Source organism: Macrobrachium rosenbergii, chromosome 2, assembly GCF_040412425.1.
Source record: "Macrobrachium rosenbergii isolate ZJJX-2024 chromosome 2, ASM4041242v1, whole genome shotgun sequence".
NCBI lineage: Eukaryota > Metazoa > Arthropoda > Malacostraca > Decapoda > Palaemonidae > Macrobrachium > Macrobrachium rosenbergii.
In genome coordinates, this window is record NC_089742.1 from 28,863,348 (window position 1) to 28,882,534 (window position 19,187).

Here is a 19,187-nt window from a genome sequence, read left to right on the forward strand (position 1 = left end):
GTGAATGTGTCAGTCATTCTCGTGTTTAAGAGATTACGTGGATATATATACATCATACATTGTCTTCAGAATAACAAGGACTTTGCTCTGTAACTCTGTAAAAGTAAAATGACTTTGTTTGCATAAAACGATGAAAAAAAATTGTTCATTCTGTGCATAGTGCTAAGGAAAATACTTCACTCTCTTTTTGAATGTAACACGGCGAATCAGTTGACGTTGAAAATATAAATGCATATTTTTCTTTTATATTCATTCTAATAGTTTTGCCCCGAAGAATAAATTTATTTATTTTTGTCTTTGTTCATTCAATTTCTTATTTATTTCTCATTCTTGAGGATAAAAATAGATACCTTTCTAGAAAAATCAAAAGACCTTATTTTTGTGTGTGTTTACTTGACCCTGACGTATCGTCCTCCATAATCTGAACTCAGTGTCTATCTGTTTTTCTTTTATTCGTTTTTTATTACAGAGTATCCCACAAAACCCCGGTTTATTGGACGTCGTGGGATGGTCGGGGAACCTTACGTAGCTTCTCTGGGTCCCAATCCTTCCCCGAGATACATCCACATCATTCGACCTACGAACAGCTGCAGAGAGGCGAGTTGTCTATATTTCTATATCTTCTATTTTTCTATAACTATATCCTTCTGCTTTACGTAGAGAAATTCGACTGACAGACACGACCAAAATGGCAGCTGTAAATCCTTGGTTATTTCACTTGGTTTTTACTTGAAGAAATTGCTTTTTCTTTTTTTATATCTCATACGATTCACTTCAAGAAATACCCAATGGAGGGGTAATGTCATCAGTGCGCCTCACGCTGTGCACTGTAGGGCATTATTTAGGGTTCTTTAAAGCCCCTGGCTGCAACCCCTTTCATTTCTTTTACTGTATCTCCGTTCACATTCTCTCTCTTCTATCTTACTCTCCTCACCCGTCTTCTAACAATTGTTGCATAGTGCAGTTGCGAGGCTCTCCCCCTGTTACACCTTTCAGACCTTTTTATTCTCAATTTCCATTTCAGAGCTGGATGACCTCAAAAGTCCCAGGTGCTTGGCCTTTGGCCTAAATTGTATATTCCACTTCACTTAAAGAAATAACTCAAACATTTTTATACTCATGTAGGGTAGTGATAGTGAGGAGAGGTAGTGCGCATGCGCTGGTGCCTCCGTGTTCTGGTATCTGTTACAGCCGTGTTTTTAAAATTAAAATTCATGTGGCATTTTTTAGAAGTCCGTGCGAAGATATCCTTGCTTGTAACAAATGGCTACCGTGGACTGCAGATTCTTCTGAAAGCGTTCAGCCATTATCGTGGAAATAGCCACTTTCTGGACACTGCTCACTGCATAAGGCTGAAGGGAGTTAGGTCAATATGGAATGGAAGCTCTACGACCTTGAGGAAGCATTGTGAAATTATTCCATGGGGGACCACGCGAGTCACGTGACGAAACTGTCCCAGGAGCGTCATGGGTTAAATCGTCATGAAACGCGGCGACAAATAGTTGTCTCATAGAAAGATCGTTGTATGACATTAAAAGGACATATTCTGAGATATTTGATTATATTTTTAAAGTGTTGTAACACTGCATACTTTGCATGCCTCAAAACATATTTTCAATTCCAGGCAATTCATATTTGTTTTCAATTCCAGGCAATTCCATATTTATTTTCAATTCCAGGCAATTCCACATTCATCTTCTCCACGTATATGAAACTCTTTACTTTACCCTAGAACAATACTCCTTGTATTTTAATAAGTTACTTACATTTTATATATTTATTTATTCATTTCTTAATTTATCTTTTCTTTTCTAATACTTTATCTCTCTCTATATTTCCTCTTATCATTTATTACTTCTTTCAAAATTAACATCATATTCTTTGGAAGGTTGAATTTCAAGTCTTAGCCCCTTTTGTGGGCTTGTTCCATATGAATAGGGCTTAGCGTCTGAATAATAATAATAATAAAAAAAAAAAAAAAAATAATAATAATAATAATAATAATAATAATAATAATAATAATAATAATAATAATAATAATAATAAAATTTCCTAAGTTAACATCACCATTCCTTCGCAGGTGTGGTCTAGATTGTGTCCGCCTCAGCCGATATGCAGTCGCCCTCCCAGGGCCCCTTCCCCACCTCATCTACGCTTGGTGTACGCCAGGGGCGGCGCCCCCTGCCACACTCCGACTGACCTGGCTCTTCTGCAGCAACCTGCCGGCGCTCACAATGTCACTGTGTTCCACGGAATTGTTCAGGAAGGAGGTTAATTCATTTTGTTGTTGTTTTAACTAAAAATGTCAGATATTTTGTGAAGTTTTCCCATAATTAAAAAAAAAAGGTTAATTTTATCCTAAACCGAAGTTTCCCGCCGGCAGACGAGATCGAATTCACCTCCCTCAGGCGGGAGGGTTTCCCGTTTTCTTTGACGATATACGAGCACAACGTCACCACCGGGAGGCTGAGCGCTTGCTGCGAGCATCGCTACGCCCCGGGGAGCCGCCTAGGGGGTCCCTCAGGTCATCTCAGGGTCGTGGAGATCGTCGGAGGAGAACCTTGTCTCAGGTGATGAATTATTATCATTAATTTTTTTTATTGAAGTTATAACAAGATTAATAAAGATAATAATGATGATGGTAGGCCTAATGACATAAACCTCACTCTTGATCTTTCCCGCCCCCCAGGTGCCAGCTGAGGTCAGTGGAGAAGCGACATCAGACGCGACAGAGAGGAAACTTGACCAAACCTAAGGACAAAGGTCAGAGTACGAGACCTTACACACCTCCTGATGAAAACGGTACGTAGATTCCAAGTGCTCTTTTTCTTTGCGCTAAGAGGCCGACGTAAAGGCAACTCGGTAGTGTAGTCTAACCTAGGTATGGTGGCAAGGAGATTTAATGAAATCGGACACACTGTTGACTGGCTGGTTCCCATGGCACCATAATGAAACCAAGCAGAAGAGGGAACTCGAGGCATTGTCAAGAATAGGCCTGAAAGTAAAAATTAATGTGGGAAGAAAAGACATAGGCCTAACACTCCAATGGGTGATGTATTTGGTAGGCCTATGTAGGTTCATAATTCAGGAAGTGTATAGATACCTCAGTTTTTATATATGCTGATTTGACTAAGTAGCACTACAGTTTACCGTGTTTGGCGTGACACTTTATCATCTCCGACGTCCATAAAGTTTTCTATCATAAATTCAGTTGATTAACGAAAGGGCAAACCATAAAGAGGTTGTTGAACTCACGGTAGGAAGTAATCGAACATTAGTTTGTCCTCTGTAAAATAAAAAAAAAAACTTTCAGGAATTCTTTAAGAAGGTCAGTTGCATGTGAACATAACTCTTGCAAATGACATTCTTTATGGTCATAAAAGAATGGAAAGAATGTCGAAGACTTAGTACGATAAGGAAGTATAAAAATATATATTTTTTATTTTAAATGGATTCGGAGTGAGTATGCCTTTGAAATATTCATGAAGTATTCAAGAAAAATATACTGAGTAATCTAAAAGGATGTGTGTCTAATGACAGTCTTTTATTACAATTTTCAATATAGTTACTTCAAAAACCTTTGAAAGTAATCAATAATTGTAAACAATAATTTAATCGAACAATGAATAAAAATACTTGGCCTGTTCAGTTTCATCGCCACGAAAGCGAAAATCTGTTATCTTCTGTCCATTAGGTATCGACTATAAAATGTAGATGAACCTACATTTGATTTGCCACTATACATATAGCTTATAGTATATGTGTATAAATATACATGAATGTATGTAAACCATTATGTGAACTCTCAAAATACGAGGACAAATGGCTATTACTGGCTGCTAGATATTTTTTTGTCATTTTTTTCTCTCTGTTTGTAGACTTTTATCTGTTGAGTAAGTTGTTGTACCAATCAGCTGTGGCAAAGTTCATTTTGCCGTTAGATTAAGCCGGCCTTCCGACAGCACTGGCTCTTCCTCTTAAGAGGTACCCTTGAATAAACCACAGTACCTTGTCTGTTTCATAATAATTGTCTTTTTTTTTTTTTTTTTTTACAGCAGAGAGCGAAAGTGGGAGTCAGAGTGGGGAGAGCAACGGTAGCAGTAGCCAAAGGAGCAGTGGGAGTGGCAGCAAATCTAGCCAAAATAGCCAGGCCTCTCTAAAAGGCAGCAGTAACAGCATGTCTGGCAGCGAGGATTTTGACAGCACTGACTCCTCAACTGACATTGAGGAGACTGATGACTCTCAGTGCACTGTTAAGAGGAAAAGCAACAAGAATGAAATATCCCTCTCTTCCGACTCTTGCAATGGTCCCTCGGATTATGAAGTCGCAGCCGCATTGGGAGTTGCCTCTGGTACGCCAGATTCCTCCAAGAAAAGAAGAGTAAGAAGAAAACTTTCGAGTGCCAGCAGAAATGGAGGGAAACAATTGAACAGGGAAGATCAAAGTATCAGAAGGGGTTCTTCGGACGACCAAAAACCCCGTCATATTTCTAGCAGCCTGGAAGGTCAGCTGGATGACAGCATCGAGGGTCGTAGCAAATACCATAAAAAATCTAAAGTAGCTTTTAGGAGTAGGCCTAGTTCCGCCAAAAGCCAAAAGGCAAAGCGTGTGAAGTGCAAAAGTAGACAGGGCACTGTTGACAGCTTCTACAGCCAACAGACTTTTACTTCTTCGGCCAGTGATAACCAGAGTGCCTCTGGCAACGTCACTGAAGCTTCTTATGGGAGCTCGTGGGAAGAAGACGAAGAAAAGGCTGACGAAACAGACACGAAAGGGAAGAAGAAGAAGAAGAAGAAGAAGAAGAAGAAGAAGAAGAAAGCCAGGCAGACGATGACGTGACCGACGCAACTGATGCCAAAGAAGAGAGCAAAGAAGAAGAGGGAATGGACACAGAAGGGGATGAAAATGCAGGAACGGCGTCGAGTGAAGTGGAGGAAGAAGTCTGCAGTGAGAGAGGAACACCGAGGGAGACAGAGGAGGATGAAGTGGAGTCAGAAGTTGTCAGTCAAGAGAGTTCCAATGCAGAAGTAGTCAAAGAGAGTGAAAAGAGCGAAGGGAATTCCATCACCGAAGACGTTGGTGATGATTCTGACATCGTTGGTCTGTCTTGCAGCGAGGAGGAAATAATCGAAGAAAAAGAAGATGTAGGTAAATGAACGTCTTCAGAGAAAACAGACTAAACTTTTAGCCGTCCATCTATAGAATTTATATTTAATCATATTCAAAAAATAAAAAAAATTGCCAAGTAACCTCAAATGTATATAGGACTATAAAACGTGTTATTATAGCCCATTGTAGCCATAACAGTTCAGTTGTTCAGAAACCACCTTCCAACGATTACTGACTGTTTATCTAAGATTTCTAAATCAAGTATTCCGACTGGAAATATAAAATAGATAAATAAATTAAGGAAGGTTCCTGTGCTTAACTATAGCAATACGAAAAACGATGTAGACAATGCTTCGGAAATAAAATACTTTACACACTTTTTTGAACTCTGTTTCCTTTAAAGTATTTTTTTACCCAGTGGGTTTGTATTAGCCTATTGAAGGTTGTGTGAGAATTTTCCCCAATAGTTGATAAACCACAGAAAAAAAATTGGTAATGTTACATTATTTCATTAGTGTGGACTCAACATCCAAAATGTATAATAATTTCAGAGCAAACTACGAAGAAGTTTTTACCATCTATGCCACAACAAAATCATTAATATAACGGTTCGGGGAGAGCTTTTACAGAAGTTGAACAACGCAATTACTACAATAATACTGTATTAGTAGTAGTAATTAGCCTAACTTTCTTTGAAACGTGCCCATCTATATAACAGCTAGCGGAGAGCTTTTACAGAGGTTGAACAAGGCAACTACTACAATAACATTAGTAGTATTAATTAGTCTAGTTACCCATGAAACGGCTCATGTCTTAAGAGTTGACCATCCATAGAGAATTATGCCAAATAGATCTGTCTTTCATGATCACTATCATCTTCACTGGTCGCCATGTTTGTTGATGATCCTTCCTTATTCGGACTTATAGAATCAATATTCTCATGTTATTTTCCGTATTTTATCCCGAAATTTCTTTGGTAGATGCATTAATTATGCGTCTGTTCACACCAAATAAAATATCCTTGAGTCTCTACCATTAGGTCAATAAAAGCCAAAGTTATTATCGGGCAGGATTGCTTTACGTCACTGTTTTGGTTGGTCAAAGATCGCATGCTTCAAAAGGCTTGCTCAGTTCTGTATACCTTTTGTATATCCAAATGATACCGTATTTTAAATTTATTCAATTGTTTATGCTGTTATTTTTCATTACTAACTGCGAATTTATTGATAGTCTTAATTACATACATCTTAACTGTCAGAACCACCGTGTACGTCCCAGGTTATGTTGCCAACAGAATTTAAGAAATCGTTATAATGTGGTATATTTGAATTGACCGTATTGATAGGCATGACATATTTTTAATCGTAAATTAAATGAATAATCGATTCGCAGCATATTCAAACAAATATACTAATGTGGTTTTATTGAAATAAAGAGAATAAATTAGAAACTCCCAAATGGCAGCCCTGGTGTTTGAGAACATACGGGACGTTGAGACCGCCTGTCACGTCCACCATTACCTCTGAAAACCCGTCCCATTGGAGTATTTTTCGCCCAGTGGTGTATAATATCGTTGCTCATGCCATAAATTCATGTAAGCATACTATGTTGTGTTTATTCTTTATGTGGCTCAATAAAAAATGATTTTTTTTCTAATGGTTAACTTCTTATGGTAGCATTCAAGAGAATTTTCTGCAGCCGGCCATCACCTCAGTTTTCAGCGTTGCATTTCGGCACTAGGCAAATTATTATAGTAAAATATGGTCCTATCACAGACAGAATTGTCTGACTTTTAACCCAGTGAAGTTTTGAAAAGGCAGGGAGAGTAGGCCAGCCAAATATGGGCCTCTTTTTAACTGCTGTAGCCAATGTAGAGCGTAAGCCACGTTTTGGTAGTTTTTTTTTTTCTTACTCTTTCTGAAAGTTAGGAATTTACTAGCAATGGTCAAGTAGCGTATTAGCAACATTTTTACGGCTTTAGCAAAATGTTTGTAAATACTGCTTGGTTGTAAAGGTACAAGGCTGTGCTAATTGGCTTGGTACGTAGGCTGTAACGTCCAGTGTTGTATCCTTTTCATAGGATTAAAAAAAAAATGGCTGGGCGTTTGGGTATCCCACAAGATACCCTACAGCATTAAAAGCTTGGGTAGAACTGTAGGGTAGCTCCGCGTCTCCGACGTCACTATAACTTTACTTTTTCTACATTTTTTTGGTTGCTAATTGTGATTTTACCTTTCATTATCGGCGCTCGAGTCTAATTAACCCGTAATTAATCCCCGGAGTCCATCCAACAAGGGGTTTCCGTACGCGATCTTCACAAGACAGAGCACGGCTACGTCTGTTTCGAACGGTTCATATCCCGTCCGGCAAGCGCAATAACTTGTTAACGTATGGGTACCCCCCCCCCCGGGCCAGTACTAAACACAGCGAAGGGACATTCCATTTGGCCGACAACAAACAGATGCACCGCCAGTATCAGAACCCCTAAAAGTGTAGAAAAACCAGTTGAAAAGGTGAAAACAGGCGCAGAGCTAATATATAGAATTACCAGATGGGCCTCTCGCCCCCCCCAAAATTTTTTGAGTTATAAGCCATCAAAATTTTGAAAATTCAACCTGCTCTAATTTCTTTATATACTTTTCAAGATACAAAGTTGAATTTTGTATGAGATGGATTATATGCGATCAGGAATAGGCCTAGTTTATATACATAAAAAAATTATAGTTCAACCCTACCCCAATTTTTGGTAAAAAAATAAAAGGTGGGGATTATTTCAAAGCCGATCGGGCAAAAGACGCCATTTTCAAAAGTTGGGGTGAGAGGCCCTTCTAATGCTGAATGCCTGGTATGCAGTAGCCTAACCTAGGTGAGGGGAGAACATTGTAAAACTGAAGGCTACTGTTGCACCCCCCTGGTCTGGTACCTAGGCTATCGGTGTACGTGTTTAGTACCAGCCCCATGGGGATAAAAGTCTGACAAACAAAAGATGGAAAATATCATAAACATGAATGAAAGGCTGTGAATGTTCTGGTCGACGACTGGCAGGAACCAGGCCATGATAGAAGTCTTATATATTACCACATTCCAAAAGACTGTGTTTTGTAATTGATGCAAGAAGTCAGGAAGATATTTTCCCAAAAAATTCATTGAAGTATTGTCGCCCTGGTCAGGGAAACATGGGGAATAAGGGAGATACCCTTTAAAAACTGTGCATATTAAATGAAAAATAAAATGACAGTGTCACATATCCCTCCTCCTGGCTGGTGACCTTGTAACACCCAATTTTATGGCCAAGCATTGAAACTCAGTTCCAGCTTCTGTTCTTCCTGATGTATAACTGCCTACTAAGAGGCAGCCAATTGTTTAACTCTTGGTCAATGCTTACCCTTACCCCCTTTTTATTTCTTCAGATGTGGACAACTAAAAGAAAGCTGTTACCTTACACACTGGCCTCTTCACTTAAATAAAAGTGTAAGTCTTGTAAGTGGGTACATTTAACCTTATTGAATTTATTTCTGGTGATAGAAATTCATTTCTCGCTATAATGTGGTTTGGATTCCACAATAAGCTGTAGGTCCCGTTGCCAAGTAACCAATTGGTTCTTAGCCACGTAAAATAAGTCTAATCCTTCGGGCCAGCCCTAGGAGAGATGTTAATCAGCTCAGTGGTCTGGTAAAACTAAGGTATACTTAAGCTTAACCTTATTGATTATTTTAAGAGTTATTTATAAAAACATATGTGGTCTGGTAAAACCAAGGTATACTTAAGCTTAATCTTATTGATTATTTTAAGAGTTATTTATTAAAACATATGTGTCAGTGGAGGTAATTGGTAATAACTCTGATGAACCATGGTCATACAAAATTAACTGAAATTCTTAAAACATTTGCCAAACTGTGGTCAAGCCTGCTTTACTGTGTTTAACTTGAAAAGCAATTTTTGATGATAAAATAGGAAATAATAGAATTTATATTACATTTAGTTGATGTTTAAACTCTGGTAAATTATAACCCTGTTTTTCCCTTCAGTTGATTATTTCCTTGTTTTTCCCTTCAGTTTGCTTTATTTAAAATGAATCTTACCTACTGTTAAAGTTAGCTTTATGGCTTTTTTTTACTTTTTAAAGATATCTGGCTAAGTTTCTTCTGTACATTATTGTTCTTGTTTTGTGTTTTTGGCATTATGCCAGCTACAACAAGCAAAAATGAAACCATTAGGCTGTATAGGAAGAGTTTGTGGAAACCGATGCTTTGGTTTTGCCGATGACCATGTAGCCTACGTTAGTCTAGCTGATGGTCGAGCGTGGTTTTTTCTTGTCTAGATAACGAGTGATCTGATGAGATGATGGATTTTGTGTAGTACTGAAAATGCTAGAGGGATGATCGGCATCTTTTCCAGCTTTAAAGCAGCTTAGTGCTGATTTAGTACTTACATAGTCTAAGTTGCCTCTAACAGGTCAGGTACTTAGCCCTAATTGTGAAGTGTAAGTACTTTTCATTGTGGAATTTCGTTTCTAGCACTACAGCCCAATTTATTGTAAGAGTAATGTTTATATATATGTGTAATCTTTTGACATGCATTTGTAGATGGCCCTGTGTATGTATGTGTATACAGTATACATATATAGATGTTGTGTGGTGTCACTGTTTTGTCTACTATGTCTACATTCCCCCACCCTTTTTTGTTGGCTATGTTTTATAAGGCATACGGTTTAAAATAAATCAACATAGGCTGCAGTACAATAGGCTAAGCTATCCCATGTTTACAATACCATAGGCTAAGGTACCATTGGCCAAAATACCATAGGTTAGGCTATCATACCCAAAATAAATACGGGCCCAATGACTTTGTGGCTAACCTTTAGGACGTAGGGGTGGATATATCAGTCTGTAACAGATATTGCATTCTCCGCCGCTGTCACCATTTAGTACATTTAATGGTATTGATAATAGTTAAATATTAATCCCAAAGAGGCAGTTATTTGATGATGAGTCAGACTTGTATCCTCTCCTTGATAGCCCTCTCCAAGGCTAATGGGAGGAATGTATGTTTTTTCTTATCTCAACTCAGTTGTAAAGTAACAGAAACAGTTATAGATAAATCATTTTAAGTGGCCCTGTTCAGCCATTAGAAGCCATTTTTTGACAGCGACTCATCATTGTCTCCTTAACCCCTAAGTGGTTAAGGGTAGCAACTTAATGCTTCAAATCAGGTTGTTAGATTCTACATCCATATTTGCATGTCAGTTCCTTGTAGAATTTCCCAAACTACTCTCAAGTTTTGCTTCAGTAGTGTTCTGGCTCACATTCTAAGTGGTAAAATTTACATATGTAACCTTAACTGATGTTTTGAACTCCCAGTTTAGGTAGGCTGTGTAGAGCCTCAGTAGTCCATGTACAGACTTTCAGAAGTGCCTGGCATAGCGCCAAGTCGAACCTTTGGTAGTGATGGTTCTCAGAAAAGGTTACTTTGTACTATTTTTTTATTTCTTTTACCCCTATCATCGTCTTGATGCCCTTCTGTCCACACCCTTCACACAGAGAAGTTCAGAGTTTGGAAAGATATAGTGGGCAGTTGTTATGCAACGAGACTATCGAGCCATGGGCATTTTCTGCCTCAGGTTTATTCACCATATACCTCCCTTTTTGATCAGTCTTTCAGTTTGCTCCTGGCAGTCTTTCGGAAGGGCTAAAGATATCTGTCAACATGTAGATCACGCACTTCAGTCGAAGTAAAGTATTCTACTGTGAGTTTAGCAGTATGGAGTCATCTGTTTGATACCAGAGTACTTCTCTCTTGTTTAGGCATCTGGTTACTTCTCACCAAAGGGTTGTATGATGACCTTGAGGGTGAAGAACTGTTTTATGTGTAACTTCAGGTAGGATTATTTTTGTTGTTTGTTGACTAAATTATGCTTCTATGACCCAGTCAGTTGCTTATCTGGCGATGAAGATGAGCTCTCTGTTGATGGGGGTGTTCCAGCAGAGAGCTAGCTAATTTTCAACCACTTTGAGAGCTGTAATGGTTTGACCTGTAGTCCTCGGAACTTTTATTCTGTGTCGTAAGATGTCCCAGAGGCAGATTGTGGGCTCGTTCTGAGAAACATTCGATGTCGGGGAGTTGGAAGGTAAAGTCCCCATAGCTCTTGGCAGTTTAGAATGGTCTTAAGTAATGATTCTTGCGTAAAAGTATATCTTAGTTTAACCAGACCACTGGGTGACTAACAGCTGTCCTAGGGCTGGGCCGAAGGATTAGATTTATTTTATGTGGCTAAGGACCAACTAGTTACCTAGCAACGAGATCTACAGCTTATTGTGGAATCCGAACCACATTATGATGAGAAATGAATGTCTGTCACCAAAAATCAATTCCTCTAATTCTTCACTGGCCGGTCGGAGAGTCAGACGATTCTTAGATAAGACAACAAGGAGAGACAGTTCAAAAATTGTTCAGACTAGCAAAGAAACTTCCTTGTCCTTTGGACAGTCCTGCAACATCATTTCATTACCTCTTTTTGTCCAAGGAAAAACCTTTGTTATTGAAGACCAGCTCAGCAGAAAAAGGCAGCGTCTCCAGTCAGATAGTCTCCTCTTCCTCAGGGTTGCCAGAAGTTGTGGAACCTTTGAGGAGACCCAAACACCCTTCTGTTCATGACTGCCCAAAACACTACTCTACCAGTGTACTGCTCTTCATGCCAGGATCCTCAAGCATGGGCAGTTGATGCCAGTTGTTGCCTTCCTTCAAGAATGGTCTGTTCTAGACCCTTATGCTTTTCCTCTGTTTGCAGTTTGAGGAAGTACTCAAGTTGTGGGGGCTTTGCAGACCACAATGATGATTTTCATAGCTCATTCGTGGACTCAAAGGGTTGGTTCCCTAACTTTCTTTCCTGACGGTAGGTGTTCCTTGTCTTCTTGCTTTCGAAAAGAATTTTTTCTGATAGTCTTTCGAGATAGAGTACTTTTTTTCCCTGTAAGGATTTTTCCCTGCAAGGATGCTCTGAGAAGTCTTACTATGAGGGCCTTACACCCTTTTATAGTTCCAACATCTGACTACAGTACTTGCTAGTAAGGATAGGCAGGAATGTTGAGAAGCTTTTTCTCCCCATTAAAAAGCTTTTAGTTCACTCGGCTGAATGTTGTTTCTCTGGCTGTGCTAACCCACCATCCTCATTCAATGTGGTAGTCAGCTAACTTTAACAGTAGATAAGATTCAATCCAAATAATGATAATTATCATGATAAAATTAATTATTTTGATACTTACCTACTGTTAAAAAGTGGAATCCCATCCAACCTCCCCCATCTTAATACAGTCCCAACAGGTTAGCCAAGTGTAATTTTAATTTTTGTTTAAATGCCAGTCACACCTGATGTGTGAAGATGTAAGCTAACTTTAACAGTAGGTAAGTATCCAAATAGCAAATTTTTATCGTGAAAATTATCATTTCGTCCTTAGTGGTTTGATGTAAAACTAGATAAGTAGGTGTGTAGTATAGAGTTTGACCCCTATGGAGGCTCATCTAAATGTTTGATAATATAAACTGTATTTAATGTATCACAGTAATTCAGAATGACAAACGGAGTGCTTCAAGAAGGCTTAGAAATTTATGAAACAACTCCAACATATGATTAGTACAAGTACAGTATGTACTCTATATATTATTTAAAAATACTGTGGATGATACACATGTTCTGCAGATCTCATTCCTGAATGAGTTCTTTGAGTGAACATATGAGGGTCTTGGAGTATGACAGTGGAATCAGGAAACAATATTTATGATTTATACAAAGTTGCTTGTTAAGAATTTAGTATTTGATACAAACTGAAAAAATCTGTTTTCTCAGGTACTCATTTTGAGGGTTACTCCAGTTTTCATGTCATTTTTAGATGACTGAAAGTTCTACATTTCCATTTCAGGTATATCAAGTGGCATCACAGTGACTGTATAAATAGAAGTAGTATGGAGTCCAGCCATCATTTTTAGACGTATCCTGTTCTGAGTATAAGGAAATATACCTATGAATCTGGCTTGTTGAGATATTCTGCAGGTATTACAGAGTGAGTATGGATAGCAGTATGTTATTAGTAACATTTTATTTTGAAGTGTATGCTTGGCTTCCCAGAAGTCTGGTATTTGAAAAGTCTTGGTGGTTAAAAATTGTGCATTTTTTCTACTGAATTGGAATTTGTGTGTGTTGTATGCAAATTGAGCGATATGAAATATTGGTTAAGTATGGTATGGATGTTAGATGAAAACATCCCTTGCAGTTTACATCAGGGGACTGTTTCCTGATGATTTGGGGTCATGTCATGTCATCTTCTGTTGTATGGGGAGCTCAGTTAATTTTTTTATGAAACTGTTGTAAAATTGATTTGTATACCTTTCAAAAGGATTTATGGTAATTATATATACCTTCACACCATCTAGATATACTGTACAGTGATGTCACTGTAAATGACAGGGATCAAACAGTGTCTGCTTGAACCATTTATGTTAGAATAGAGAAACTGAATTTTCAGTCAAAGACCTTAGAGGTTTGTCAGAATGAAGCCCAGATAAATTGGGAGGGTGAGAATCATCAGGGGCATCCATCTGTAAAACATCTGCCAAAATAATTTATAAAATGAATTGTTCACTGAATGTAGCTGGAAAAGGCTCTTTGAAAAGAGTGACCTTGTTTAGGGTTTAAGCTTAGAAGACGAACATTAATACTCAGAATCACAAGTAAATAAATAGGGTAGGTGACATTTTTCATATTTTGACAAGTAGGATTTTAATGGGTAAAAATTCAAGGATAAATTGCCTTTGTGCTAATTGTACATTTCGTAGGGATGTTGCAAATCACTTCCAATCTTTAGATGATGCTTTCAGCCAAAGCCTCCAGTGATATAACAGGAGATTGAATTTTATATGTTAGATTCAGTGGTCTCTTTACTGTGGCTTGTAGATGAAATTTTGTGTAAAAATGGGTGGGTTGGTGGATTTTTATGCTGTTGCTCTGCCTCTGAAAGAAAGAGTGTAAAAGAGGGATTCCTACAAAGTGATGGCAGTGTTATTAGAGTGAGACATTCTTGGGCCTGAGAAACCCCATGGAGTTACTATAAGCCATAGAAAAATTCAAGTGAGGGTCATTGCATCCTGAAGGATGATTTTTGGTGTTTTTTTTTTTATCATAGGTTAGGTAGTGCAGCATTTGAAATATTGGATGAATTTATATCCTGTGTATTTTTCCAATCTTCAGTTACAATAAGAACAGGTTTAGCTGTCAGCCTCTTCACAAAAGCCATAAGCTTTATATAATGTTATTGGTATACTGTATATTAATTGTATTAAAGATATTTTACAGCATTGTTTTTATGTATGTTGTATTGTATGCTGGAATTTACTCAATATTGCACCTGGTGACCAGACACTTATTTGACACTGTCCAAAACTCATCATAGGCTTAATGGATTCTTGCAGTTGATTAAGTAGCATCATTGAATGTCTAACTGGGAATCTGTAGTCTTTCTCATATAGTACTCATTGTTTTATGTGGTTTTTATATTGGCGAGTTTAGTAGTTGTAACTTCTGATCACCATAATGAATTGTACATTATAGGCTGCGTGAAATTAAGTGTTTGTGATTATTAACCAGCTCTGAATATGTCTCTGTCTTTGCTTTTGTTTCATAAAACTCCTAGTCCCTGAGGCCCATGACATCTTTTGACAAGGAGCCAAGGCCATGAATAACAGAACCTCAGATGGTTGTAGCGGCTAGAAACTTGGGTAGCCAACTGCTCTAGAAAGAAAGTCGTATGTTAAAGGATTAATGAATTGCCTACAAGGAGTCGTACCTTAGCAGCATCACTTTTGCCTAAGTTATGTTGAAAAACTAGAAGCTACTATTTTGTCTTAATAGAATTTGAGAGTTGGCAGTAGCCTTTAACCTACTAAACACTTAGGGAAAAATAGTAAACCGTGAAGCATTTCCATTCTGCCATTCATGTATGTTTCCTAATTCATGTGTCTAGTAATGCTGATTCAAAGGAAATTCTTCCTCATTATTGCTGTTCCAAAAGCGTTGAATTTTCATTTCCTGTTGACCCTGCCTCACCCTATACTCATGTTTAATAAAAAAAAAAAAGGTTATTTTTGAAAAAGAGATGAAGGAAGGTGATTGTGTACCTATATTCCTGTAACAGTTAAAAATGTCAAGTCATGCATGGCTCTTCCCTTTTAGAAAGATATGGAACAGAACAGCTTCATGAGACCATGGCCCACACACCTTTCCGTAAAATCTGTTTAAACCAAACTGAGTTTGAGGATACAGATTGAGGCTTTTCCTCATACTGGGGACAGATACTCACTCATTTGAGAATAGAAGCTACTGAATTCTCTCTTCCATTGAAGCAAATAGCTAACTCTTCCTCTTTGGGTAGTAGGCAGAAATATAACAAGGGGCTTGTTTATTGTGGATGGAGATATTTTATGACTGCATATTCTACATATTCACCTTTGGTGTTAGAGATGTCTTTAAGCTATTTTATATGCTGGAGGTGTTTTGGCTCAGATAGTTCATATTTAAATAGATGTTAAAAGAAACTGAAAAGTTCCAGTCAGAATGTGTTACTGAAGCTAAACGTTTTTTGGTAATTTCATTATTTTGTATGAAAGTTTCCAATAAACAATTTTGAAATTATAGTAATTTCTTTCATTACAGGTTATGTGATTCCAACGTACTGTACTGTTTGTTCTCATCATCATCGACCTTCAAGTTCCCTTCTGTGGCTCGTTATTGTCTATAACAAAATCCACGATTGAAGTAGGACCTCTGCAGTGATGTGGAATTTGGAGATACAGAGACATTGTTTATACGTTGTCTTCACACGAGCATGTGTACCGTTCTCATAAAGTGATTGTAATCATAGCTTTCCATGAAATCTGGTGATCATTATTGTCAAGATGTATTTGAATGTGATGGTTGAGTTACTGCTACACTCTTTGGACATGCAAGGAATTTGTTCTGCAGTAAGGATTGTCAATGATCAAACTCAAGCTGAGAGAGTATCTGTGGTCTGAGTCTTGTATCCCAGCCTATACCACCAGCTCTGATTTACCTAGATCAACTTTAATATTCGTTTGGTAGCCTATAAATGTTGCTATCTGTGTTTGCAGTTTACACATCTTCATTCACATTATGCATTAGGTTTTCTTGACGTGATGTCAGATGTACTAAGAGTTTTTACTGATGTCTTATACTTTTGCACTTTCTCTCTTGCTTTTGTCTTGCATTTCTATTAGTACCTTTAATTTCTTATTTAACTATGATTAATGTTGATGCATTTTTTGCTTCTCCGTGGTGGTTGCCATTATCTCAAACTCTCGAGTTGTATCTGCCACAGTATTCAGTCAGATTCTCTCTATCATGATAATGTACAAACACAGACTGAATAAGTCTGCATTCATAGCTTTAATAATGCCCAATCTAATTGCTGATCTGGGTGTTCTGCTCAGTACTTAGCTGAGGTAAACTTACACAACTTCATTTTCTTGCATGATTCTTTTTAAGGAATCTTAACCTTCAAGCCACCACCACCATCAATACCTTAGTGTTGGACTTCATGCTACACACGAATTAGGCCAGGTTAAGGCATTAGAGCAGTAGGAAGAGTAATTGTCTAAAAAAGAATAAAATTTTTACAATAGGTTGGATTTTGGTGAAATACTTTGTAAGATAGATTCCATTGTTTTTAGCTTTTACAGAACCAGTTTCCTTGTGTAGTTTTACCAGCAAACCTTGCAATTTTTCCATCATTTGGTAGTTTTTCATTCTGTTTGCTACAGGTTTCACCTCTCAGTTGAAAACAGATATTTCAGATGATCCCTACAAGAAGGCAAATTGAAATTGTAACTCAGTATTTATGATGAACTGAATGATGACAGTGATTGTTTAATGCAGTAATAATGGATGTTGAGGTTACTTCCATAGAATTAAGAGACTGGTAAAATGGTTCAGATTTTGTGGAAATTGTTCTGGTTCAACAATTGTGAATATTTTGTTGTAGTGGGGGTATTTCTTTTAAATAAAATGTTTCGTGTGTTTTACTGATAGGTAATAATAGAACAAACCTGTTATTTCACGAAAGGCCTTGGATTTTTTTTTTTTTAGTCAATAAAAGTTTCACTCATGACTTCCTTTGGAGCAGCTATCACTGTCACAAGCAGGTTGGACTTTGTGTTCCTTAATACAAGCCTACTCCTGTTTCAAACCAGTTGCCCTACATGGTTTATTGTTTAACTTTTTGTACATTCTGTAGCTCATTTTTCAGAAATGCCAGCTACTTTTGGACAGAGACCTGTATTGGATTAGTCAGTCTCATATGAAGTTTAAGAGCTGACTTACTGATGTTGTTATTCTCTCTCTGTGTGTCTAGCAATAAATTAGTTGCTGTTGCCTGTGATTAAAAACATTCTTCAGTATTGATTGCCACAGGAGCTAGGTGCTGTTTGTAATGTGGAATGTCCTGTAAAAATGTTGTTGGAATGTCCTGTAATGTGGAATGTCCTGTAAAAAATCAGTTGTTTGACCATGAATGAAATTTTTTTTACTTTCTTGGAAGACAGGTCAGAGAACCTTAACATTTAGATTCGGATAACATGGCTGGAATTGGTAGCCTTCATTTCCCAACCATGGTAATATGTAAATTACGTGAGGTTCCTTGCATGGCCATTTTGAACGTATGTCACTTCCAACCAGCTTCCATTGTCATTCTTAGTTATTGTGTTTTCAGGTAGTACATTTAACTCTAAATATGAAGGACATCAAGGTACTTGGTTTTTTTAGGCGATTTCATATTACCGTAATAGATATCGGAGATCTTTCATTTTCTGCACGTTAAATTGTGAACTACAACCGTAGTCTTAATGTAGGTTAGTGGCTGTACAATTGGTTGAAGCACTGTCCCCTAATTTTTTTTAACTTGTTAAAGTTGTTTTTGTTAGTGAATTTTATTTTCTGTTTTCTACTCTTAGTAGTGTACTGTTTGGGTCGTGGACATGTCTTTTATCAAAACGTGCTGTTCAGGTCGTGAGAATTTAGCAAAATGCATAAGAATTGTCAATATATAGTCAAATACTAGAGATGTGCAAGTTTGTGTGAGTGTACTATGAGTGAAATGGTTTGTAGTTAAGAATTGATAGGGACTTTAATGTTGGAGGAATAAGTATGAGATTGTCATAACTTGGTCTTTTCCCCTCAGTAGTCAATACAGGTTGCAAACAGTTCCGCATCTGAGTCTACCAGCATTGTGTTGAACCTCCAGTAGTTCCTCTGCTAATATCTCTAACCTTGGACATCGCTTATGATGGTTCGTAATTTCTAAAGATTTCCCCGAAATGGGTTATTGCTGTTAGTGCACTTCATGTGGTACACTGTAGGCATCACTTAAGTTTCTTTGCAGTGTGCCTTCAGCCCCCAGCTGCAACCCCTTTCGTTCCTTTTACTGTACCACCCTTCATATTCTTTCTTCCACCTTATTTTCCATCTTCTAACAATTGATTCATAGTGCAACAATTAAAATTCAGGCATCCAAAACTGTTACACCTTTCAAACCTTTTACAGTCAGTTTCCCCTTCAGCACTGAATGACTTCTTAGGTACCAGTGCTTGGCCTTTGGCCCAAATTTTGTATTTCACTCCATTCCATTCCACTTTCTGAAGGAACTGAAGGTGTAACATAGAGAAGATACCATGACGAATTGCTGGTTTGGGGTGTATTGCCAAGGAAGTTTCATCTTAAATCTTAACGTCTTGTGTGAAAGCAGGCGTTGTGGGGCGAGTGGTCTTTATTTCCAACTGGTAGTCTTCCTTCTATAGATGTTTAAGCTCAGTGGTTAAAGTCAAGTTCCTGTTTCATTAAGTTTTTCTGTATGCCTTAAGTTGGATCTTTGAATGTTCAAGAGCTGGACTTCTCCAGCCACTGATGTGGTCTTTTTGATCATATTGACAACTCTTGGACACATGACCTTATGACCTGCACAACCCTAGAGTTCTATTCCTTTGGGTAAAACCTTTCTTTAGAAGGACACCTTTACAC

The 19,187-nt window shown here is 37.8% G+C and overlaps 1 protein-coding gene and 1 long non-coding RNA gene across 3 annotated transcripts in view; both read left to right on the top strand.

Annotated features, from left to right (window-relative positions):
* LOC136844428 (glutamate-rich protein 3-like) overlaps positions 1-5,115 on the top strand; it is a 13,700-nt gene extending 8,585 nt beyond the window's left edge. The window contains exons 4-8 of one of the 2 annotated variants that reach the window (XM_067113653.1): positions 470-597; positions 2,081-2,270; positions 2,384-2,570; positions 2,690-2,802; positions 4,059-5,115. In XM_067113653.1, coding sequence (XP_066969754.1) covers positions 470-597; positions 2,081-2,270; positions 2,384-2,570; positions 2,690-2,802; positions 4,059-4,840 — 1,400 coding nt within the window. In that variant the 3' untranslated portion in view covers positions 4,841-5,115. Of the gene's footprint in view, positions 1-469; positions 598-2,080; positions 2,271-2,383; positions 2,571-2,689; positions 2,803-4,055 lie in introns of both variants that reach the window. The other variant, XM_067113642.1, reaches the window with a different exon arrangement.
* A 1,456-nt stretch (positions 5,116-6,571) lies between these two features.
* On the top strand, positions 6,572-18,539 carry LOC136844430 (uncharacterized). The gene is made up of 3 exons (XR_010854880.1): positions 6,572-6,704; positions 13,027-13,167; positions 15,813-18,539. It is a non-coding gene; the product is annotated as an uncharacterized lncRNA (long non-coding RNA).
* The last annotated feature ends 648 nt before the right edge of the window (positions 18,540-19,187 follow it).